The following is a 26694-nucleotide window of genomic DNA, read 5'->3' as shown; positions in this document are numbered from 1 at the left end:
GGTGGTGGTAGTGGAGGTGGTGGTGGTGGAGGTGGTGGTGGTGGTTTAGAGAAGAGGATTAGTTCAAAGAAGAAATTTAGTAGCTTGAAAAAAGAAGGATAAAAGAAAGCCATAGGAAAAGTGTTCTGGGAGAAGTCTGGTGAAGTGAGGGGACAATGTTGGCACCACGTAAGGAGAGAAGAGACGCAGGACTGGGACACCCATGCCGCACCTTACATGTGGTCCTGTGTGCCACATGGTGTCAACTCTGAGAACTTTCATACAACACCATGTCCATTTCTGTGTACATCACCATCTAGCAGACTACCTGGCTCACAGTATAGACTCGGTACATAAAGGAATCACCCCTATGAGGTTGATACATTGAATCTGTAAAGTCAACTACATTCTGTTTCATGCTAGCTAAGGCACTGAAATGACTGTTTTGAAAGAAGGCAAGCCCACTATGAAATGATTTGTAGTATGTTCTCCAAGGTGCAGAAGAAACCTGACCTCCTGAGCCTGTACCCAGGCAGTTACTCAGCAAGAAAAACAAGAGGAGAAAATCAGTTCCATACGAAGTCCAACTGTTCGAGCACAATTCCCAAAATTTTCCACGTTGCAAAATTTTCCAAACTGCAAATCTCTTTCTTAGACAGCAAGCAAACACTGTTCTTCCAAGTACCACAAATAGTGAAGAATTTACACCCGACGGGGTCCAGTGTCATCTCTGACAATGATGAAATGACTCTGGACCTTTGGGCAACTTAGTCCTGCAAATTCAGTGGTGGAGAATAAGCTTCACTGTGCTCTCTTTATTTGGGGCCTGGAGTCTGCACATGCCTGCAGGTGTGCAGACCCACTTTGTTAACTTAGTAAACTCTGCTCAAAACTCGTGTCATCTCACTCATAAAGCATGGCCCCCAAAGCACCCATCCTTCTTTGTTACAAGCACACTGAGACTTTCACTGACCGGTGCCAGGCTTCATACTGGGGGGAAATGAATTTTCTACTACAGCTGTCTTGGTGCCTTGTACTATCAGCATTTATATCTGTGTCTGTGCAGCTTCATTTGCCTCTTAGGAAAGTAAAAGCCTTCTGAGGTAGCCAAGTTGCTTTGGAAGGAATGGTTCTTCGAGTTGGTCCTTGCAATGGGTGTCTCAATTGAGAACAACATCAAGGAAGGGCTTAAGAGGCAGGAGATGGTCCTTTCTGCAGCTGGGACGAGTTTCCCAATTCTCTGCATGAGAAATTAGGTAGAAATAGCTAGCTAGCTGTCAGCGAACTAAAGCTGAAGCACATGTCCCATCCAGGCCCAGGAGCAGCAGCCACATTCCACTCTAGGAAGGGCCTTCCATTTTCCCTTTCTCACCCAGGAGTATTTCCCCAACCTGATTTTTCTGTTGTTTTGGTTTCTGGTGGTTGATGTTTTTGCAATATCGACTTAAAGAGGGCAGGAGATGTAAGGCCTGGATATATTCCATATTGATGTATAAAACTACATGATTTTTCTCTTCAGGTTTTACACCTGAAGATATATTCTGAGTTCAACAAGCGTACATCTGTACAAAAACATGATTAAAAGCGTGTTCCTTGTGTTTGCACTTTCAGGTAGACCTGATGAAGCAAATTTACAAGCAGAAAGTTTACATTTAGAATATCAGCTAAGGACTTGGGACAGGGTGGTTGGTGAGAACATGTGGTGCTAAAATGCTCCTAAGGAGTCATTAGCAGGTGAGACCTGGCAGCCTGATTCTACCATACCATATGCCTCTGGGAGACTCAGCAGGATTCCATCACCAAGTGCGAAGTCCATAAACCACAGACAAAAGCAGCCTGCCTCCCTGCCTCCCTCCTGCTCTTCCAGCTGAAGACCTGGGGTAAGGCACTGTTTTGAAGATCCTTTGATCTGTCCAGCTTATGGACGAAAACAAGGAAGACAAATTCTCAAATGACATGCCATGACTGTTGTTTGAAATAGACAATCAATAGGTGACAAAATGAAAATATCTCTAAGGGGCATTTCAAACTGAGATGGCTAGACCAGAGTGGAAACACTTATTGTCTGGAAAGCCAGTCATGTCGGGCAAAGAAAAGTGCAAAGTAAGTTCAGCGCTCAGAGGACCAGACCACTTCTCTCGGAAGCAAGCTTGTGTGATGTGCACCACAGAAAACTGTCCAGCTAAGTGTTAGGAGTGCCATACAAATTACTTGTACCATGGAAAGAGAGATGGAAAAGTAAAAGACATCGTAAGATTGAGCTCAAGGTCCTGAGTAATAAAATTCACTAATCTGATTATGGTATTTATGAGCTATCGTTATTTTTTTTTTAGCAGCCCTGTCTTTTTGCTTATTTTTACAATATGGAATCATACAAAGAACATATTTATTCCATAACGTTTTTGCCAGCTGTACACGGAACAGTGTCGAACATCCTAGGCCGTTAGTAATCTTCCAGTACTTCTTTGAGAGCTGGGCCGTGACTGACTAATAATTTCCATATCAGTCCCATCCATTGTGTCTTGCTGGCTTGCAAACAGATAGGCAGGATGCTTCTAATTATTCTGTGTACTGACAGCCCATTTTGGACACACTTTACAGGGAGCCTGGATGTTGGCTCCTTTACGGATAAAAGAACAATTGTAGACCTAAACCCATGGTTGGGTAAGTAGAGGACTTTACACCTGAGAGGTGAAGGGAAATCTTCTTTGCTGAATGCTACACTAACACTTAGTACCGTCTCGCTGAGATGATGCCTCTGTACCTTAAAGCTCCCAGGTCCCACCCTAACGTCTGACCTGCTTGGTTGAGGTGCCGCGCTAGAGATTTAAACCAATTTATCAAAATACTTATTTAGCTTGAATTGTAACAATCGCCAACAGTTCTGAAGCGACAGGGGTGGGGAAAAAAAAAAACACTGAACAAACTGAACTCAATCAATGCGTCTATGTAATTAAATCCTCTCCAGGGAGAAAGCAGAAAGAAAAGTTCAGCGCTCAGAGGACCACACTGCTTCTCTAAGAAGCAAGCCTGTGTGATGTGCACCACAAAAACCTGTCCAGCTGAGTGTTAGCGGAGCCATACAAATTACTTGCATACAAATTAAATGCCCTGATTCTTTTAAGTATTATGTTCAAAGAGCTGGAGTATACCGGGAGAACTCACAGTGCAATCTCCAGCTACTGTGACGCATTAGCCGAAGGTGGTGTGCCAGGAACCACACATGAGATAGTAGTGCAAATGAGCTTAACTGATTCTGTGAGGAAGATAAAGAACAAACTAGATTCTGCTTCTAAACTGCTTTTCTGAGATAATAACTACCACGCCAGGATTTGACTGTGTAGATCACTGGCAGCTGAGAACAGTGCTCAGCTAATCTGGGAGTGGAAATGCGCCGCACAGTAGGCCGAAGGCTGGTGAGAGACAGGGCCTCAGAGATCATTTCTATGCTTCTAGTTGGAAGATACACTTTCAAAGCCAACCTCCTAGGTGTCCTAGAAGCAGAAATGATGTCCTTGACTATCAGCTAAGAAAATATCTTCCCCCAGTGTTAGAGTACACAGCTCTGCTGATCAAATGTGGCTCCTCTCCCCTAGTGTATCCGCAGGACCACACAAGGTTGCTGAACTCTTCCCAGTGTATGATGACCAAAGGAAATCAGGCTCCCCTGAGAACAAGCCGTTCTGCAATGAACACTGATGGAAGCCTTTAGTTGTGCTTTTAGGTTTTTAAGGTGCCAGGAACTGAGCCTAGGGCCTCACATGGGCTAGGCAAGCACTCAATCATAAAACTGTTTCTCTATCTCTCCATTTACTGTCTCTCTTGACCTTGTGACTCTCTTGCGTCAGACCCTTCGTAGCAGGCCTGTGCCATCCGGCTGGCTTCTGCCTCTCTGTTGAACAGCAACTGGTATAAAGCTGTTTACTTCTGAGGATCCTCCCACCCCGTTTGAACACTTACTACCGAGGAAACCCTCCTTCGCCCAGATGTGAAACTGCACATGGCTGGCTGATCTAAGAGACACTTGACAGTTCCAAGCTGGACATTAGTGCCCTAAAATAGCAACAAAGCTAGAGAGAGGTTACTCGGAGGGTACTGCTGTTATTTTTAGAATGAGAATGGAAAGGTTCTGCATGTCCTCCCCCCCCAACAAAAAAAAAATTATAAAATAGTATGGCTGGTGTCCAGGAGCAAGGCTCTGCATGGTACAAATCTCCATAGTTAGTCCACAGCCTCTTCAGAATGTGCTTTTCCCTGGATAAACAGCAGACAAGGCTGCGTCCCCTGTGCAGAAAGGAGGCACACTCCAAGAAGGTGCGGCTGCGGCTGCCGCTGCCGCTGCCGCTGCTGCTGCTGCTGCCGCTGCTGCGGGCATTGGTGAGAATAAAGGTCAGAGGGAGGTCACAGAAAAAGCCCCACCTGCTCTGGTAGTCACTTTCAAAAGGTAGCCGTCCAGGTCAATGTGGAAGTGGGGTGTGTGGCAGGGCAGGGCAATGCGAGAGCCATTCCAGCGCACAGTGAGGTGCTGCTGCAGGCTGACTGTGCTCTCGCCCAGCACCAGCTCCACAGACTTGGTCCAAGAGAAGGAGCGGGTCCTCCGTGCATCATTCTTCACCAGCACCTGAAAGGGTGAGGCAGGGGAGGAGCAGTCTTTTGTCAAAACATACTGACATGTCCCCTGAAAGTTAAATGTCCGTCCATCAAAAGTGTTGTAGTGGGGATCTCCGAATACTGTGCACACACCGGGTTCTGTGAATGAGAGAGACCAAAGTAAGGTCACAACCAAGGCAAAGGTGGAGAGAAACCAGAAACCCCTGAAGTTAAACTGAGAGATTACCTTGCAGGAAAGGGTCATGGGTGGATCCACTAATGGAGGTTTGAAGCGAGCATTATAAGCCTTTTTACTTGTTCTAGTTACAATCCCCCTAGTGCGTTCACATTTAGAGATGATTCCTAATATCCTGGAATTCTGAGAACTTCTCTATTCTGTAGCCTGGCATGCTTCCATGAATAAAGGGAATACAATAAGGCCTCACTCGGTGACCCACATACACATGAAATAAAGAGCAGCCATAAAACTATACCACACAAAAGTATTGTTATATTTCTTAATTTTATATTTTATTTTATGTGTTTGTGTGTGTGTGTGTGTGTGTGTGTGTACTGTGCGTGTGTGCACGCGTTGTGTCTGAAGAGGCTGTTGGATCCCTTGAACTCGAGCAGGTTGTGTAAATTGCCTAATGTGAGTGCTGGGAACTGATCCTGGATTCTTCAAAGGAGTAGTGCATGCTCTTAAATGCTGAAACATTTCTCCAGCTCCAAGGATATGCTTCTCATATTTTGATCCACATTCCAAAATCTAATATTAACTAAAAAAGTAAATTGGAAAACTTCTTAGTACATTTAGTCCAGTAGACTTACGCTCTGAAATACCACTAATTCGTTTTTAAGGAAGCAAACTGAAGTTTACCATTCTAAGGCACCTCTGAGACTTTATAAAAATTAAAAAACGTTTAAAATACAAAACTTGGTATTGGTTTGTTTTCAGTGGGAGGGTTTGTTATCTGTTTCTAACAAAGCATGAACCACAAGGAAGTTTATTTACAGAAATTGGCCCAAATAATGAAAGGCGGCTGGGCATATGCCTGTGGCTCGGTACTCGGGAGGGTTAGGTAAAAAGGTGGCAAGTTAGAGGCCACTCTTAGCTACGAAGTGAGACCTCATCTCAAACAAAAATAAAACAACATGAGCAAAAGCAGAGAAATTCCAGCCAGCACCAGAACAATAATCAATAAAAAATAAAAATAACAAACAGGGCAAAAGACCTGGTCAGGATGTAAGGTTGGCATAGTTTGCACAGAACCAACTGAGGGGCTTGAATTTTCAGGGCTGAACGAGGTGGCTCAGACTATGTGAGGTCAGAACTAAGTCCAGGGGGGAGAGGGAGGGCATCCATATAAATCACACACATTTGGGAATTACTAAATCAATTGCTATATCTGTCCTTTTGTTCAACTTTGTCTGAGACAAATATGAATGTTTTTGAAATATAGAATCATTTCGATGAACAGTTATGTTCAAGAATATCTATAAGGGGCCATACCTATGGTGGAGATGGAAAGAGCAGGTGGGTTTGACGGTGCGTTTAAATTCAATATCCATTTCTGATTCTTTCTTATATTTCTTTTGTCCATTTTCCTTGTGACCCTAAGTTTACCACTGTTAAACACTGGGCATGCCCCCCTATCCTAACTCCCCATCTCATCTTTCCAACTTGATTTCTCGGTAGTGCATTTTTCCAGTCCTCACTGCATGGGATAGATTCCAAAGCTCCCTTCTCCCACTGTTCCTCACTCCCTGACTAGTGGGATCTACTGCCAGCGTGAAAATGCTGCATTTTAATCGACAAGGTGAAGGTAGTGTGCACCCCAGGAGAATGAGAGTCCAGAATTGGTAGCCAACCCCTACACTGAGCACCAAATTCAAATTTGTTGTTTTGTTTTTAAGATTCTTGATACCACTCAGCAAGTTAGCACAGAACCAACTAAATCTCAAGGCTGAAAGAGATGGCCTCAGCTTAGAAAATCCAAACCACCATCACACTAGCAGAGGGGACAGCATTCTATTCCTGTGCCTGTCCTCTCAGCTGTCAGCAGGCTTTCCACATCTGCTGCCACATCTTCTCATGACCTTTTTAACTGCTCCCATAACAACTGTGGCTTCTCTTGATGTCCTGACCAGAGTTGAGCTGAAGTTTTCATTGATCAGAACATTAATAGCTAACATTTGCCAAAAGCTCACACTCTATGGTAGCCCTCTTCTGCAGGCCTACTAATGATGGATGCATCATCAGAAAATCAACAGATTCTTTCTGAGCATCAGACAAACAAAGCTTAACAGAGATTTTCATCTAAACATTGAAAAAGATTGTGAATGGTACTTATGATTAAAGAAATGCTTTTGTCTTGGTGAGTGAAAAACCAGCAACCTGAATTTGTTCTTTGTTTCCAGGATAATCTTAGCTATCTTACACACACACACACACACACACACACACTCCAATCTTGATGGAGCCACAAATGAACCTTTTTTCTTCTATGTTTTTCTAGTTTTGTTTTGTTTCTGTTTTCTTCTACCTTTAGTAATAAAGTATAGGCACTCAGAGATAAAGCCACTTATTTGACAAAGCAAATCCTGAAAGACGTAACAGAAACTGAACTGCCCTGATCTGGCCTCAGGAAGCCTGAGTTTGTTCTTGGCTGCATGAGAAGCAATGAAGGATATCCAGAAGAGACCCAGAAAGTGGAAATTGTGTGTGAACAGGGCTGTCAGGAGAGATATTTTTCAAAAGTCTTTAATTTGTGGGAGAGAAGAGTTTGGAAGGTGGTATGATGTTTTCTGTGTGACTGCAATATAGAAGCAGCCAACAAAATTTCAGGACTATGAGAAGGCTTGAGAGTTATGTGTTACACGTGGGGACACTAGCATCATGGGCTGAAGTCATTGTGAAACTCTGGCCCCTGTTTCTGGCACCCAAAGGTCCCCGTGCCAGATCCCGAAGGAACCAGAGAACATGTGTGCTGTAGAGTGCCGGGAGTAAGACTGTCAGCGTGACAGAACCCTGCCTGCCTGGGAAAGAAGGCGTCCAGATAATACTCTGGGAACCAAAGTGCGCAGTGGAACCTCTCAGTTATTTTCAGGAGAGCCAGTGAAGTGCACAGCCATCCAAGATATCCAGATGTCTGGTCACACCATTCTGGAGAGCTTGGCTTGATGGTTAGGGCAATGAAGAGGGAACTGTGGAAACAATATGCTTGGATGTGCCTAAGGCCAGAGCGAAGAGAAGGATTTACCAGTTTCCCTCCATGGCACAATGTGTGCCAGTCTTTAAGTCAAGTCTTTGGATCTCAGTTTGTCTTTTGTTTTTATTTTCAATACGTACAAATAAATGCATATGTCTAGAGAAAAATAGACCAGAAGTTGAAAATTTCAAATATTAGAACTTTGGCCTTTTTGGTTTTTTGGTTTTTGAGTTTTGTTTTTTGCTTAGGCAACAGGACTACATGTGGTACTTTCTTTTTATGATAATATTATTTACACTTTCAATTCTTGTATACTTTTAGCAAGGAATGTTGGCTTTAAAATTTAAAATTCCTCCATTTACACACATCACATTAGCATCACACACTTACTAAGGTCACTTACTAAGGTGTGTTGACACGGTTCCAATGTTTGTCTCTTATCTGCCTCAGATTATTTATTTTGCCCCAGGTATAACTATTCTAATGAAATGCCTTTTCTATAGGAGCAGTGATCATTCTCAAAACATCTGTCAAATACAAAATAAGAACTGTAGAATCAATCCCAAGCCACAGAGACAAAACTGAGAGAAACTGGGTGGACTTGTGTCTAGCCCCTTCCCCTAAACAGCAAAACAAAACAGGAAAAGTTCAAGAAAGAAGCAAAAGCCCCTTCGTACTTCTGCCACCAAGAAATATGCCTGGTCTACAGATCAGGGTGTGTGTATGAGTGTGTGTGAGTGTGTGTGTGTGTGTGTGTGTCTGTGTGTCTGTGTGTGTGTTTATTTTAATAGAGTTAAGACAATCCTGAACATGAAATTTTACTTCCTATATTTCCTTAACACGTCATAAGATTTCCACAGTCATTCAAGTTATGTTTTCCTTTGAAAGCCCAGAAGAGAATTTTCAGTCTCAGTCCATTGCTGCTCCAGAGAGGGAGGGCTCTACAACTACTACATGGATCAACACCTTTCTGGAGTGGTGTCCTAACCGCAGGGCACAACACACATAAACATGGCTTTAAACCTTTCTCAGCACAAACTTCAGGGAAACAGGTCCTTTGGGACTTGGGTCACTGCGTCATGCTGAGCTTTCAGGACCTTAGCAGGATGGGAGCCGCTCGATGCCAAGTCTTAGGTAAGAAGCAGGAAAGGCTGGGATTAGAAATACTGCCCGAGACACGAGCCAGCTGCTCTTTGCTGAGGTGACTTCTGACACTGATAGTCTGGTTAAAAAGCAACCCCGAGCATCTTTCATTCAGGAGCTCTGGCTTTGCACAGGTGTCAGTGAAGGTGGTTAGCCTGCAAAGCATTTGAGAGGCAACAGATGCTCCACCAGGTGGCGGCTGGATACCTGTAAGCATTTACATTTCCTCTAACTTTACTTGAAGGGGTGGCACAGGGAACAAAGTGGTTGCTCTGTTCCTCCCAGTGTGTAACCCATCAGAGACAGCAACTGGTCTGCATTAGGAAGAAAAGACTCCGAGTTTTTAAAAAGTTACATAGGAATTTTGTGTCGTGGTAATTTGTTTCCCCATATTTCCATCACTTCACATACTCACCAATGTACTCCCTAACTTCAAAGAACAAATCTAAACTGGTGTCAGATACCAAGCCACAGCTACCATTCGAGGACTGACCTAGTATAGCTTAATGCTTCCCACCTGCCCAAGCTCAACTTGTCCTACCAAAGACCTCACAGTTCACACACATGTACATGCATGTCTGTATGCATGTACACATGAACCTGTGTACATACATATTTTTGCACAAACACAAATGCACACATGCATACATACATACACAATACACTCAAATACAAAGACACACACACACACACACACACACACACAGAGTCTTCAGCTCTCTGGCTTCAATTCCATCTCTCCCAGCAACATCCCCAATAGCAACCTCAGCCACTGACATTTCTTTCTTCTAAATTCAAAGAGCAAACCTGATCTTTACCTTACAGAGTCTTTATTTGAACCCTAGAGTATGCTGACTCCCTGGCCACAAGCCCCTGTTCCATCTCTGTGTCCCCAGTGCTTGGACACAGGGACAGGTTTTGACTCATACTCTGCAGATCCAAATTCAGGTTCTCAAGGTTATAGGGTATCAACTGATCCATCTCCCTGACAATGTTTATCCATTTTTTTACCCACATAATGGTTATAATGCATTCATAGCACCCGAGTCTGGCTTTGAACTCCTTACATGTGCATTTCATATTTACTTCTCAATGTCCAGAAAGCCCACTGCCACACTGAGCCTCTAAATGCATACATTACTTGTATCACAGCAATGCATGGCATACCACCTGTCAAGTATCAGCTAATATTTGTTGAAAATGGGCTAATTAATTAAACAATGTGTTTGGCTACAAAGAGGTTGCCTGCATTAAAATAAATGCTAGTGACAACACATGGCAGGTAGCCAGAGGAAGTTTGTTTAATTAATTAAATAAGGTATTTATGAATACATTAAGAACAAACGCACTATTAGGGAGAACAGAAAAGGGGAATTATAATTGGTGCTGAGAAAATCACCCAGAGACCCCAGTCTGTTGGTCTAGTGCTCAGGGGTGGGCAGCAACTCCTCTCCCTTGGCAAAAGCAATTTCTTGAGCTGAATGGACATGTACCCCACTGAGAAGCATTTCCAGAACCACAAAAGTGATTCAGAATCACAGACATGGGATAAGAGAGCTTAATTCTATTGCTACATTGACCAACTGTGACAGGCTAATCATGCTTCCTCAAAGAATGCCACCCCCCCAATACACAGAAATTGTGCATGTAGTATTGGATAAAAAAAATACAATTTGCAATTCTCTTCATTGAACAGGAAGGCAGCAACTTGGCATCATATATTTGCATGAGAAGAATGGAACTAGCCATGACTTTGAAAATGGAGGAAGAAGGCAAGGGCCAAGTGATGCAGGTACCTTAGAATCTGGGAAAGACAAAAAATGACTCTCTGCCTGAGACTTTACAAGGAACGAAGCCTTGTTAGTGCCCTGATTTTAGCCCAGTGAAACCTATTTCTGACTTTGGCCTCTAGAGTGTGCAAGATAATTAGTGATGTTAAGCTATGATTTTTGTGGAATTTTGCTACAGCATCCACTGGAAACTAATAAGTTAGCATAATCCGAAGCATCTAGTCCAAACTGCTGGTATCAAGTGTCATGTCAGATGTGCTATGTTCTGTATTTTAATGTCTCTTTTCTTCCTTACAATGTCTCTATACAACTTGCATTATTACACTAATTCTTTAGTAGTGAGTTTGTAGAAGGTGCTTTGGCCCATGATCTCTCAACAGTACAAACAGAATCTAGTCTCTTTGGTCCAAGGCTAGCACCTTCCTCAACTCGTGCCTCTACTTAGAGCATACACTGTAGCATCTCAGAGTTGTTACTGATGACTGTGAATGGGAAAAAATGTGTAGATGCTCTTCATAGGAAAACAGCCTCTGGGATATAGAGGTTCTTAAGGCTGATCAATGGCTCAAGCCTGATAATCAATTAAGGATATCTATTTAAAGTCAATTATAAAATTTACCATATGGCCCTTTTATTTAATGTGTTCCTATTTCATTTCCCCAACTTCAAGTTCTCAAATATAAGGTCAATTTCAGCAGTTTATCTCTGTTTTCCAGAATGTAGAAAACTCACAATATCTCTCTTTCTTCCTTCCTCTTTCCCTTCTTGCCTTCTTTCTTTCCTTCCTTTCTTCTTTCTCTCTTCCTTTCTTTCTTACTCTCTTCTTGCTTTACTTTTTTGTTTTTTCACTAAGTAATTTTTTATTTCATGCCATACACTTAGGAAAGTCTGCTATGTAGCTAAAGTCACTCACTGTACCCATGAATAACAGATGAAGAGATGTCGTCAAACAATAACAAAATGTCTGCACCTTCAACAGTTGTTGTTGTTTGTTTCCTTTTGAGATAGGGTCTCAAGCTGTCCTAGAACTCACTCTGTAGACCGGGTCCCTTGAACTCACAGAGATCTGCACCCAAGTGCTGGGACTAAAGACTAAGTTTGTTGTGGAAGATGCACTTATTACTCCCATTACTCAAAGTTGACTAACAGTATCTTCTCTCTTTACATAGTTCTTTCTATAGCAGAGCTGTGCATCTGGACAGAGGAGATAAACATCACATCTTTAAATTAATTATTGTCTAGAAATAAAATGCTAAGGACCTTTGGAGAGAGTTCTGTTTTTGAAACCCTATCTTACCTTGCCACTTAAGTGGCTAGCAAAGCTGACACAAACGCCCTATGTAGCATAGGTTTGTTTACCTAAAGCTACCGCATTACAGATTCACTGAAAAGATGCCAAGATTAGAACTGCTCACATTATAGTGAGCATCACTTTTTTATTGTGAGCAAGACTGTAAAAGGATATAAAGTACAGAGCTGGTAAGAATATAATGAGTTGAGTCCCTCCATAAAAGACACAAAATGTAGATTAGGGACCAGAGTGGAGTTAGCCTTCTAGGCTACAGGAAGAACGCCAATAAAACACAAACAAAGGAAGGAAGCAGCTTGTACCAGAAGAGTGGGAGACAGATCTGTCTGGAGCAAGGACTTGCTTCAGGGGACATGAGACACTCACACTGTGTAAATAAATTGGCCAGAGATTCATTGCCAGCCTGGAAAGTTTAAATATATTCCACAGAATCAACATTTCTTAATGTCTTTCCTACAAAACATTAATCCCGCCTGTTGGATCATCACGATGAGTAAAACTTAAAAAGCTCTTCAGGACCAGTTGGGGATGCTCTGTACTTCCACATCCTCCTGAAGGCTTACAATGCCCACTGAGTTCAGCAGTGAGGAAACATATCTACAACTACCCCACCCAGTATGAACTGAACATATGCAGTTAGAGAGTCTGCCTTGAAGGTATTACTCAAGACTAGTCCTTGGCTCCAGGGGGTTTACAATGCAAACCTTGGCAAGCTGAGCAGTGAAGGAAGGTGGTCTAGTTTTCATGAAGGATGCATTTGGGTTCTGGAGTGATGTAGATAAAGAACTGAAGGGACAGGGATGGGGATTAGCAGAAAACAACAGGATGAGGGTACAGCCACCATGGGAATAAAAAGGAAATTATTTATTAGGTAAACGGCATAAAGATGCAATCAACGAGACTTGATGACTGATTAGCAACAGGGGAGAGAAATGCCAGAAATATGAGAAACAGCCTTGAGTCTCCAAACCTGCACAGCTGGGCGAATGCGGAGGCCAGAATTCAGTCAGTCAACAGGGCTTGGAAACAGCCACTAGTCCCTCCAACCAACGCCTAACTCAGATAGTCTAGGGAATCAAAGGTAGCAACTGGCAATGTAATTCAAATGCAGTATTTACAAGAATTACTCCCTTGGAAGGATAGATGCTAAGGTTCACTATTTGACTCACAGAATGTGGAGAAGTCCAGCTAGAATTTTACCCCCAGTGCCTAACTTTCACGGTGCTGTAAAGTACCATACACACTATCAAAGGAGAAATGTAATCATCTGTTGCACCCATCTGTGAACTCTGTAAACTACAATAGCAACTAGCCTGGCAAGATATGCCCACAGGTACAATACCAGTACAGACATTGTGGAGGTAACCAATCACTTTCTCTATTAGATACAAGGCTTGTATCATGAGATAGAACCCATCATTATTAAAAGGAGGCAAAAACCTGTGGCCAGAGGGGAGAATCCAATACTTTTATTACACTAAATGGACATAATATTGAAATGACTCTTAATGTCATTTGATAGCCATAGATCAGACCATATCTCAACCATCATAAGAGAAGTTTCCCCTTGCAGTAGATGGCAATGGACACAGAGACCCACAACTGGTCAGTGTTCAGAGAATAAAAGACAACAGAGTCCTCACTCCAGAACGGGACAAACATATCACACTTTTCCACATGAAGATGCTAGGAGCCATGTGGAAGAGTGCTGGTAAAGACTGTAAAAGGCAAGCCCAGAGATAGAAACAGTGTTTTCCAGATTCAACAGGGAAGTTACACATACGAAGTCATAATGGTTGTGACTGCAGGCCCAAGACTCTACAAACAAGCTCAAACAAGATACTATCCCAGCACAAAGTACAGAAGTAGGCCTGGAATATCACCACTAGGTGAAGTGCTATTGGCATTTGATAGCTACTGGGAGAAGAAGGGTTAGTTTTCTTTAATGAAATGTCCATCTTACTCAGGGAAGTCCCTACTCTCTAGACCAGCTGGGACCAGTTGGGTATCACAAACTGTACTCAATGGGGGAAAAAGCAGGAAGAAAGAAAGAAAGAAAGAAAGAAAGAAAGAAAGAAAGAAAGAAAGAAAGAAAGGAAGGAAGGAAGGAAGGAAGGAGGAAAAGAGGAAGGGAGAGAGGGAGGGAGGAAAGAAAGGATGGAAGGAAGGAAAGAAAGAAAGAAAGAAAGAAAGAAAGAAAGAAAGAAAGAAAGAGAGAGAGAATGGAAGGAAGGAAGGAAGGAAGGAAGGAAGGAAGGAAGGAAGGAAGGAAGGAAGGAGGGAAAGAAGGAAGAAAAAAATGAGAAAAAGATGAAACTCAAATTTTTGTAGGAAGGGATGGGAGTGTAAATGATTTTAATAGAAGGAGTGGGGAAAAGAATATGTTCAAAATAGATTGTATGGAATTCTCAAATAATAAAAATATTATTTTTTAAAAAATCAAAGTTTGGATAATATTGAAACCAGAATAAAAAAGGATCTACAGATAGAGTGTAGAGGTGACTGTGGGTGTACACAAGAGGAAGCAAGATGTCAAAAAAACAGATCCATGCATTAAAGATACTCTGGCCCAGCAGAGGAAGGGATAGTGGCTGGGGGAGGGGAGCAGGAGGGCATGAATAATATGAATTGCATATCAGCGAGAAACACTGTGCATACAGTGAACCATTTCTTTAGATCTCTGTAAAGATGAGAGCTGATATAAAATAACGCAAGAGAATGCAAAAGTTAAGATAACTTTCAAAGCACAGCATTTCTGAAGGTGAATGGACACAATGACTTTCAAATAGATTTCTTTGCCATGTGTGAAAAAAGAAAACTGGTAAATCTCATGTATTTGGAGGCATACTTCCAAAAAATGAATCACTACTATACAGTCAAAAGAGAACACTGGGTTAATTATGCTAAAGTTTGGGTTCTAAATTCTGGCAGATTACAGTATTAGCCAACTTTGCTCTGTTTATCTTCTCTGGCCTTCGGATCCTCTCATTGTAAGATGGAGCTGATGGTAGCTTCTACTTGTCAGAATCATCCTGAGAATTAAACAGCAGAATGTGTGGCCAGCACGTGCTGTAAGCCCTGCTCCACAGCCGCATGGGCAGTGGCACCAACCAGCAGTAGTCTGAGCCTCTCCGACCTTATTTCACTTGTAGGCGATGTGACTTTAGAGAGGTGGGAACCTGCCTCAGCTCGGCACACAGAGTTCCAGGAAGCATGTGTTTTAGGTGCAGTCTGGAGCTTAGCTTACTCACTTGTCTTGATCTTTGGCTGTAATTTAGGAGTACCCTCACTAAGCCTAGCTCTCAAGTATATAAAACCACAACTGGATGCTTATGTCTCTCGGGATTTAGGATGGTAGTGTGGCCACTGCATATCAAATGTGGAGTTAATTTATATGTGCCTGCATAGAAAAACATTCATTTGTATGTAAATAAGGATGTACTTTTAATGCGGTGATTTAAAAATGCCACATCTTAAAATAATAAATTAATTAATAAATAATAATAATAATAATAATGATCCATCTTTCCAAAGGAAATTTGAAGGACGGTTGTAGATGGCGTAAGTACTACATTAGGATGTTTGAAAGGTGTGTGGGTCTGATACCAGCTCTCTTACTCAGTATTTCTTGTGAGCCTCAGTCCTGATTGAGGACTGAAAAAGAAGATCCCAGAGGGGAAGCCCCCAGATGCACATAATTTTTATTGCACTAAACAAAAAATGAATTAGACTGCAACTTTGCAAGCAACCTTGCTCTTTGCACCCTACAATAGGTTATACAGAGTCCTTTCAAGTTTAAAACTGTATAGAATATTTATGCATGTCTATGTACATATACATGTTTACTTAGTATAAAAAAGTTTAGCAAGAGTTTCACTTGGCTGTATAAGCATCCCCCTCTGAGTTGTCATGATGGAGGAGAGGGACTGGAAATATGAAGGCACATGGAAAGGTAAGCTCAGGGTACAGCCATCTCCACCCTGCCTTAAGCAGATAGGGGAGCAACTATAAGACAGAAGAAAGCCTGGGCCTGGAATATCCTTCTCCCCCGGGGGTTAGTGGTAGAAGAGAGAAAACTTAAATTGGAGAGCATTCTTATGATTTCTTTTCTAATCTATAACTCCCAGGGACTATAAAAATCCTCAAACCTTTCCTTCCCCTTCTTAGCTGCAACTATTTATCAAACTTGAAATGACAAGGAAGCCAAGAACAGCAACTACATCCCAGTCTTTGGAGCCAGCCAGGCAGCACAGAGGAAACTCAGGCTCCATCTCCGACCTCCAAACCAGTCTCAGTTCCCTGGCCGTAAACTGTAGCTAATGACATTACTTGGCCAAAAGATAGCTGTGAGATTCATATGAAATCAAATAGGACAACCATGACAGAGTTTGGATATACAGCAGATGATGATAAATAAATGTTGGCTACTGCTGTTGCTATCGCTAGTCCTGTTGGCTAGTGATGCTGATGACACTGATGATGGTGGTTGTCACAGTTAACTAATGAACTACTAAGTTACTGAGTACTTCTCAAGTACTCATCCTTAGACTTAGCAGCACTATGCCAGCCTTGTCTGTTTCTACACTGTGCTAGCTCTTGAGAAGTACTACTACGTAGCTCACCCTGAAGAAATCAACAAGAGATGGAGGTTAAAGATGATCTAGTTCTTAGAGAATGGCTTCAGTCTCATCCCTCTACTCTAGACCAACTTAAAACGATAGCCTCTCTTAGAACAGAAAGTACAGCAAAGAAAAGGACTCGCTTCCCCATAGCTGTTCCTGGGTGGGCTCTCTATTGGACCACTGTTGGCATGTGGGACTTCACTTTCAACCAGCCTGCCAGCCAAGTTTCAGAAAGTGTCAAAAGCCAGTTCCACACACACTAGCCGAAATTTCAGTGGCTACTAAGCTTAGCACCTCCCTGGCAGGGCTAAAATCAACACCACAGATTTTTATTCCATAAGCATCCTGAGCTTAGTGTTGAATTTCCTCCAGTGCCTGAGGTAAGGACAAACTCCTAAGGCTGAGAAAACTTAAGTCCCAGAGGCCAGAACCCCTTTTCAAACATGGAATTGCTGATCTGTAGAGGTTGGCTCCACGGTCATTCTTTCATCATGCCCCTGACTCCTCAGAATGCTAAGTTATTGTCCTTTATTGTCTCTGACACTCACTTTGTTTACTTAACACATATAGTGGGCTTAAGATTGAAAGACTTGCCAACAAAACTAGCTGGGAAAATTCTGCAGCTAGCTGTCCTGAGTATAGGTAACAGGCCCAGGGCTCACGATAAGCTGGTACAGGTCCACTGACCTACACACAGCTAGAATCTAACCCCTTAGGGTGGGGTTAAAGAGTCATCTGACAACTGTGTACCTCCTGCTGAAATTCCTGTGACTTATGGGATGTGTGTGTGGCTGAGGTTATTTCAATCATGTGTACATATGTGCTCAGTAGACTCTAACAACCTCAGTGTTTCAAACCCGAAAGCTTGCATTTTAGTTTGGGAGTTGTCTCGGCTGAGCACAGACCTATACAAGGAACTACACAAAGGGTTTAAGTAATGTGTGAGACCTGGGGGGTGAGGGGATGGGTATACATTGTCTTAAAGGTTTTGGATACCTCTAACTTGGTTAAGAGATTAACTTCTTTCACAACCAATCTCTCAGTCCCCCCACCCTGACTCCTCTATGCCACCTCACCCCCCACACTGTACTTAGCAGTGAAAACTTTGACATTGAAGTATTATTTCCAAGTTTAAAAACAGCTCTGCAGCCAGCGTAAAATTTATCTGATTCTGGTCTCTGTGGGTTGATGAGGTCAAGATTCCACCCACTATTTGCCAGCACACTATAAAAGAGCATTTCACATAAACCAAATGCTACAGCAATCGCCAAGTGGTCCTCCTGAGTTCTGACGCTTCCTGGCACCTAACTCACAGTCACGTGACAACCTGCAGAGAGAGAGAGACTGCCTTCCAGCTACAGCCTCATACCTTGGCAAGAAAGCACTTTTGCCAAAAGTTTTATGAAGTTTGTTTAGCTCACTTCAAATATTTTACTTTAAGTAAATTATCCGAAGCAAATTCAATTCTTTCTGTTGGAAGGGAAAATGGTATGTCTCGAGTTATTAAGAAGCAGCTATGCTTCTTAGATTTTCCTTGGGCCTGACTCTAAGAGGACCCCTCATGTTAATAAAAATCCCCATTACACCTTTAGATCCACCTTACCCGTTGTTCTGATATGAAGAGCACAGTGGTTTCCTGCCGTTGTGACTGCTTCCTACCCAGCAATCAACTTGCAACTTATCTGGCTATGCAAAGATTAAACTGCAAACCATTTATTTTGCTTCCTCTTTGCCAGGAAAAAGATGCTAAACTCTACTAAGACAAACCCAGAGAAAGGAATTCTGTGGGATTTTACTGAACATCAGTGTAGTACTAATACTAGAAGCAACCCATCATTCATTTAGCATCTACAATCAAAAAGTATCCACAAGGATTTGAGAGCCATTATCAGTTTCATGTATGTATGTATGTATGTATGTACATATGTATATGTATTTATGTAGGTATATTGTCTTACTTTCTTACAAAGTATATAGAAAGAACTGTACATATATAGATGTTCAATAATTCAAAGTATTAGTGTGATCATATACAGTGAAGGCAGAAGCAAACTTAGGCATGCTGTTAAGTGTAGTGTGCCCTTTATTCCATGTTTATAAGCAACGACAGCAATTTTTAAGCCACCAGGATATGTCTTCATAACTATTTGTAAGCCCAGGGAATTGAAATATAAAAGCATATTCAGTAAACCTCAAGGCCTTTTGGCTTTAGGCTAGCAGAAGAGCAGCATCATTTTCCTCTCCTATTGTGCTGAATCAGCAGGTACCAACAGTAAGTCATCACTGCTTGTCCCTTGGGTGTTTGTCTCCACATTCACATGGGTGGCTGTCCCTGTTTGGAGTATCACTAGTTGACCTTGAGGAGACACTCGGCAATGTCTACGGACATTATTGCTTGTCACTTTGAGGGAAAGTTGTTGCTAAGTACTCTGCAATACACAGGGCATCTCTAAAACAAAGCGGACTAGGGTAAACTGTCAACAAAACAGAGGTTGAAAACCCTGGAATCTTCTAGGTTTAGAAAGCACCAGCCTTAGTTTAAGGTTTTTGGGGCTTGGTTTCTCACTCTAGAAACCTGTATGCCAGAAGAGGTTTTATAACTAATAAGCAGAGGAAAGAATGAGCCCAAAGGTTTATTCCAGATCTCGGTTATAATAACAAAGGAATTTCACAGTAGGAGGTCTCTAGGCCATGGCTAAGGGACACCAGGAGAAGCCTACCTGGGTGCACTATGGAAAGCTGGGCATTGCTTAAAAAAATTGGAAGCTATCCCATCTCTGAACTGAATCTGAACAAACGAGCCTCGCCAAGGAGAATGTGTTTTACAGCAGGGAAGGAAGATCGGCTGGAGAGCAAGTGAGGGTAAACAGATGGAAAGAACACCAGGGGAGATTGAGAAATAGCCATCTGATGATATAATTCAGACTTGTGCCGAGAGCCGCATGCCTGCACGCTTCCAACTCTGACCTGCAGGTGCAGGTGCAGCTCGTGGCCTCCCAGTGCCCCTCCAGCTGGGTGGCTTTCTCTGGTTGTCTCCCTGGGTGATGGAAGGGATGGATCACTCATATGCTTCACACAACACAGCACTTGATATGGCTGATTACATACTGCTGTCCTCCTTTGTCTTCTACTTTCTCTTTCATTTCTTTGTAAGTCACCATATTTCTAGGTATGGAAAGGCCAGCTTGTATAGCTAAACTAATACAATCTAGCTTTATGCCTGTGTGAAGGTGGACAAGTCCATCTCATACCTACAGAATTAAATCTATAGAAAACTTACATTAGGTTTCCCTGTAATAGGGAAACTAATGTAATCTATTAAATATGTTACGAATCACCATTTTGACCCTTGAAAATTAGGACAATTAAAAATTTGGTTTGTTTCTGCACAAAGCCCATGTTCTTATGAGGCTGATAGCCAGAGAATTGGAAGATCTGTATCATGCAAATGAAAGAGGTATACTGCAAAATATCAGGAGTTCCTAGGAGGTCCATCTATACCTCATCTAGTCTCTCTCTGCTTCATTATCTACACTCGATAGAGAAATGCAAACATGTCCACTAGTGTGGATACAGAGAAAAGTGTTCTCAGTGCACAGTGGAGATTGCACATAGAGAAGGGAATGAAACTGAAGGTAGCCTATGAACCAGCCATTAACAGAGTCTCTGGGAGACAATTAAGGGGAATAATTCAAGTTGGTGCTTTTGAATCACTGGCGGATTGATCATAACTGTTGCTTCTTTCTGCATTAATTTCTTAATCTGCTGCTATGCAGTATTAGCCTCCCTTGAGGCAGTTAAGACTTCATTGCCTTTAAAGGAAGGTTGTTTTATTAAATCTAGAACTTGTTTTTTGCTAATTCAATGAGCAGTTTCATCCATTGTAAAGTTTCATGGCTCTCTATCTTTAAAAGTAACAATATATATTAGACAAGAGTAATATACAATATATATAATACATTAACATATAATGGCCTTACACATGTAGTTTTGTATAGATAAAAAATGACATATATTTATGTACTTGTTATCTGAAGATATCAAGCAATCAAAGGGGAGGAAACCAGGGTTTCTTTGAGCAACATAAACTTTGATTTCAGATAAATGAAATAAACAAACCTGTTTCCATAAAAAGCTGCTGCCAAATGCCACAAAAGTCCACTTCTCTAAGCCTGACTGGCTCATGAAACAGTTGTTAATCAACTTCCTGGCTCGGCTAATGCTACCACCATGTATCAGAAATGACTTGACAATGTATTTCTAACACCATTCTTTCAATAGCATATTTCATTAAGCTGTCTCAAAGCCAAGTAAACTTTGGGACTAACATGGTGATTTTCTAATGGATAAAAGTCCCCATATGGGGCTGCTGTCAAACCAACACAATGCTCTGTCCCTGAGATTAATAGTGCAGCCTCAGATAGCTCTCAAATGTCACAAAAATACCATAGAACCTTCAGGAACTCATTTAAAAGTATCAGGATGCAAGCTCATTGCCATCAACAATATCAAATGTGCCCAGGAGAAAGGAGAGGGAGGAGGAAGTGCAGTTCTTTGATGGTGTAAGGAGAGGAAGTAAATGCTTAGAGATTATGGATGGCCGGCTATACTGGGCATCATTATCTTAGCCCCAAGGATTGAAAATGCTATTAGCAGTTTCAAATGTGCATTAAGTTATCTGTTCTTCTTTAAAACTCCATCTATCCATTTATCTTCCTGAGGTCTCCTAACAGCAGATTCTGCTGGAAATATCTACACTGGTTTCAATGTAGCTTCTGTGAGAGGATGGCAGCTGATAGCACATGCCCGTGGGAAGGTGGACGACTTCATCTAATACCCACAGAATTAAATCTATAGAAAACTTACACCAGGCCTCCCTGATCATCACAAAACATTAAAACAAATATTATGAGCACATGTTCCCAAAGAATGAACTTACTTTCGGTGCAAATGGGACAGCATCCTTTTCTGTTGAGAATTTTACCCTGGTCAGGAGGGGAAAAAAAGAAACCAGAAATTTAATGTTAAAAGATGGTCTGCTGAGGAGAAATCTCTTTTCAAAATATAACACCAAATAAACCAATGAAATCACCCCAAACTTTACTTGAACTTGATGGTCTCAATGGTGGTGAAATGCAGTTTCATGCATCAGGTTTCCAGGCCAGGCAAGACCATTCCAAAAGCTTTCCTGATTTTATCCTCTTAGAAACAGGATACCTCAAAGTATGGTGTGATTTTTCTCACATGGAAACAGGCTGGACACAGCTTTCTCATTGATAGTCAAGCCAAGTGCATACACACACACCTGGGAACCACTGACACTCTGTCCATATCATCAGGTCCTTCTTCCTGCTGTCCCTCCCGAAAAGCTCTCTGGTACCCTAAAACCCAGGCTGAAGATGCTTACTCACATCCTATAGCTATGGTGCATCACAGACCGAATTCAGTCAAGCGTCTTCCTCTGCAGCATCGTGCATGCTAACTCACTGTTATATGATCAAAGCAAGAAGCAGTGAGCTCTACAGTACTGAGTAATTTTCTCTCTCTGCTCTCGAAATGCACTGCCATTTCTTAGCCAAATATCTCTTAACTTTTCTTTTAATGCTTGACATTTAAAGAAGGACGCACATTCTCCAGACCTGTACCAGAGAATGGCCTTTCCTTATCTCTGACTCAGTGATTCATCACAGGGGAAAAAAAGAAATGTAGTGGAAGCTGATTAACATTTAAGGAACAACACTTGCTGGATGACCTAACCGTGGGTTGCTCATGAGGATTTAATGAGCCAATTACTTAAGTCTTAATGATATGATAGTCATTGTTACCAAGAGGTGTGAAATCTTTCTGAGCTGAGGATTTCCCCTTCCATGGGTGAAGAAGCAGGTGTCATGTAACATGTAGAAACAGAAAGTTAACTTCATGTCATGTTATGTGACACCACAGCCCATGCTCTTTTACTACAGATATTTTTAAGCCATAGTTCTTTTCAATGTACATGTGTTTTCAACTGCATGCAGAACAGACTGCTGTGCATGCCTCGTGCTTTCTCTCATTTGAAATTCACAAGGACACTCTGAGAATAGGTGATCTCATCCCCCTTTTACAGAGAACTAAGGAAGCAAAGTGCACTAAGATGTGGCCCAAGACAAAGGCCCAGAGACCAGATTGGTGAGTGGCTTGCAGAGCAGGTTTGAATATGTTCAAAAGAAATAACCACATTAGCTTTTCAAATGACATTTTGCTACTGAAGAAATAAAGCCATGTCTCATTCATTTCTTGCATCAACTAATCCTACTATGACATATTAAACTCCATAATTCCATACGTAATGCTAAGACCCTTTAATACAGTTCTTCATGTTGTGATGACCCCAACTATAAAGCAGTTTTTGTTGCTGCTCCATAACTGTAATTTTGCTACTGTTATGAATCATAATGTAAATATTTGATGATCAGTGTCTGTTATATGATCTCTGTGAAAGGGTCATTCAACCACATCCCAATCCCAAGGCTTCTTGATCCATAGGTTGAGAACTGATGCCATAGGGGATCTCATTTAATTCCTCAAAGACAAAACCAAAGATCAGCCAAAGTTCATGGAATGATTTCCTCAGAGGCTCAGACAAGGCACATTGCCCCATCGGAATGGCATGAGTTAAAGCTACGTTTCTAATCAAGGACAACTGTGTGATTCCCTGTATCTGTATCTCACCAGACACGGCCATTTCCCTTGCTCAGTAAAGCTGGTCCTTTTAGTAAATAGTTGGGGAAAAAAACTAGAGACTGGGAGGTCAGAGAGCCTGGGCTGTGTGTAATGAACTAGAAACTGGACCATCTGTAGCCTCATCTGGAAGAAGGGTCTATCCAGCACCTACCTCAATAGAGCAGTCTCCGGGGAGTGAGGTTATTTCTGTAACCAGATAAATGGCTTCAATATAAACTGATGATATCTATCAAAGAGACAGTGTACTGAAGGTCTCACCCCCAGAGCTTTAGGAATAACCTAGGAGGGCAAATAGTGACTACAACCATAGGCTCCTTCTGAAAGGCAGATAGGGTGTAACTGGAATGGTTACGGGGGCAGGGGAGCATGCACAGAGACCTTCTAGTTCTTTTAATTATAGTATCTTTGTAAAATTTCTCTAATCAATGTAGGAAAGGAAAAATAAACTGATAAACTGCTATCTTTTCTTTTTAAAGGATTTCATGGTAGAGCTAAACTATCTTCCAAAGACCTTGTGCTGGCTGGCCTCTGAGAAGGGAAAGTTTGAAGGAGAAACTAAGTTGGAAGGATACTTAGAAACAGAAAGGTGGTTGTGGAGGGCCCAGCAAGTCAGGGTACTGAGAAGCAAGGGCAGAGTGGGCAGGGCTGGGGGCTGCACACAGGCCTTCCTGGGAGGGATGGACATGCCTGGCCTGAGTGGAGCACACCCACTAAGATCACTTGGGAGACGCGGGCAACATAAAGAGCTGTGACCTCGAAGTAGAAAGCACCGACCCAGCTACAAGTGGCAGAGCTGAAGTGAAGCTGCAAACTCCGCAGTGGCCTGCCGAGGCGAGTTACTCGAGCCACCAGGTTGGCACCGCTTCCTGGTTTTGTCTTGTAGAATAAGGAAGCCCATTATTACTAACATGTGCTGGGAGAGTTCATTAGCAGTGAGGGTTCCCCGAGGACTGGCAGAAATGATGTGATTCCATTTTTCCCAATGAATATTTATAAGCAGTCCATGTTCAAGTCTGCTTATTGTACCTACTTTTTTTTTTCATTTCTTTTATGGGAAGTTTTCAGTTTTATGTCTGAGGCTTTTTAAAGCAAGACTAATTAGGGGATTTTTTTTTCTCCTTTCTCCCCTCTCCCTACCAATTCAGTTGTGCAACAGCAACAGCTGTTGTTTTTTTGTGCCTCATTTGGCACTCAAGTAAAAACAGCAACTTTTTGTTTATAATAATAGCAGATGTGAATAAAATTAAAAGCTTTCTATAGCAAAGAATAGAGAACATGCTCTGAATTCATGGATATGCTTTCTTCATTCACTGGAAGGTACTAAATAGGTTTGACATTTTCTCAAAACATACAAAGCCTTGAAAGGTTTCAAGTTGCTGAGGTAAATTCAATGGAGCCCATGCTTCAGAAGATAATGGTGGCTTTATTCAAGTCTGGGCTGTGGGTTTTTGAAAAGAGGTATTTCCATAAGGATGCTATTTCCATGTGGGGCTACAATGGAGGACAGGGCTAGAGCAGAATTTTCTACAGAGGAGTTGGGCTTCTGCTAGGCAAGGAAATCCTTGGGAAGTTCCTATTAAACAACCACATATTGCCATGGCTATGAGAAGAAAGTTGAGATTTGAGAGACAGAAAGAAAGGAGAAGCAAAATGTGGTTATGATGTTAAATTGAAAACTCAACAACAGAAAACAAGGTCTAGGCAAGAAAGCTGGAGAAGTGTTTACAAAGGCTTGAGAGATGTCAGTAAAGAACAGGAAGATAGCAGCAAGAAGGGGACAAGAGTTTTGTCACACAAGGCAGGACTCTAAATAGGGATGACAAAACAGAATCAGGGAGCTGAACAATGGGCTTTAACTCCTGGTGTTTATATGTATGCTTTGGGAATTCTTGATTGTCTTCAGAAAATGGCATATGCTGTACATTTCCCAAGGTAACGGAGAAAAATAAAACCAAATTCCCTACATACCTGTGGACAGCTGCTAACAGGGACACACTGCTTCTTTCGACACTCTGTCTTCCCCTTCACACAAGCACAGATGCTGCAGTTGACTGAAGACCACATCTCTCCATCCTGAGGACACAGCACAGAATTCAACTATAGGTAGAGTTGAGCAAGTAGGTTATGGGTGCTCCACTGAGGAGAGCATGCCCAAGCTGCCTAAGGCAGGTGATTCTGAGGCATCCATATGTAATCCACTTAACACAGTGGTTAGGGAAGGTTTCAGACACTGTTTTATGTGCTCAAGTGTTTTTATTTTCACCCCGGAAGACAGAGAAGGGTGAATTTTATCCATGATGCATGAGCAAATCCTAACTTTCCTCTGATTAATGGAATTGAAATAGTTGCTATATCAGGCATCAATCACAGTTAGTTGAGATGCTTAGACACAGTGATGTAAGACCGCTGTGCCTTGCCCCTGAGCCACTCAGGACATGAAAAGAATAGAAGGTATTCAAATAATTCTCAGCGGCCAGGTAGATATCTGGTGAGCACCTATGAGCACACAAAGCTCAGAGAGAACAATCCTAGCGACATGACTCTTGCTTGCATTCTCCTCCCAAAATGTAGTATAGCACTTTGTGACATAAACTAGACTCTTGCTTTGATAGAAAGGCACTCAGTGAGTGCACTGGGCTAGTGAGATTTATAGTGTGCAGTCAGTGCTCAGCCAGAACACACCACCAGGACACATACCTGGACTGAAGTTTGAAACATCAGACAACAGAGTTAGATATAAAGACAAGATGAAGGATCCTTCCTGGGCCCACAGAGTCAAGATGTTTGATGCATCCTGTCCTTTCTCAATAATTGAAGATATGTTAAGGATTGCCAACCCCCTGCTGCCTTTCAGATGAGAGAGAACTAACCGAATTTGTCTGTAAAGGGCATCGAACTTATAAATGTTCTATGAGCAAAATATTCTCAGGGCTCAAAATCTCCGTAAAGTACTTTAAGCCTCAGATGCTGAAAGAAATCTTTTTAGAAAGTGTTTTGAAAGTGTTTTGTCGAAACCATTATTCTGAGAGGAGTTTGTTTTATCTTGGTGCTCTGGGCACAAATGGTAGCTTCGAATAAAGTGTATTTTACATGAGTGTCTCTGAAAACTTGCTGTATTGCCCTTTCCTGATGGGCATAATACATTTTCTTCTTTCTTACAGTATTCATAAGAGTCCAGACCTCTCTCTAACCATATCAGTGGATAGGAACCCTGAGGGAACTATCACATCTGACATAACATTAAGAGTCTAGGTGTTCCCAGAGAACCAAATAACCCTATTAAAAAATGGGGTACAGAGCTAAACAAAGAATTCTCAATGGATGAA

General features: G+C 42.0%; 1 protein-coding gene across 1 annotated transcript in view; it reads right to left on the bottom strand.

Moving 5' to 3' along the window:
- The window catches only part of Bmper (BMP binding endothelial regulator), a 262787-nt gene that overhangs the window by 85746 nt on the left and 150347 nt on the right, over window positions 1-26694 (bottom strand). The window contains exons 10-12 of the mRNA XM_031343960.1: window positions 25337-25441; window positions 21585-21630; window positions 4399-4728 (exon numbers count right to left, since the gene is read on the bottom strand). Of these exons, the coding sequence (XP_031199820.1) occupies window positions 4399-4728; window positions 21585-21630; window positions 25337-25441 (481 nt within the window). The remainder of the gene's footprint in view (window positions 1-4398; window positions 4729-21584; window positions 21631-25336; window positions 25442-26694) is intronic.

This window comes from Mastomys coucha, unplaced genomic scaffold, assembly GCF_008632895.1.
Source record: "Mastomys coucha isolate ucsf_1 unplaced genomic scaffold, UCSF_Mcou_1 pScaffold23, whole genome shotgun sequence".
Lineage (NCBI taxonomy): Eukaryota > Metazoa > Chordata > Mammalia > Rodentia > Muridae > Mastomys > Mastomys coucha.
Note: the sequence above shows the minus strand (reverse complement) of the source record. Positions and strands in the feature narration are given on the sequence as shown.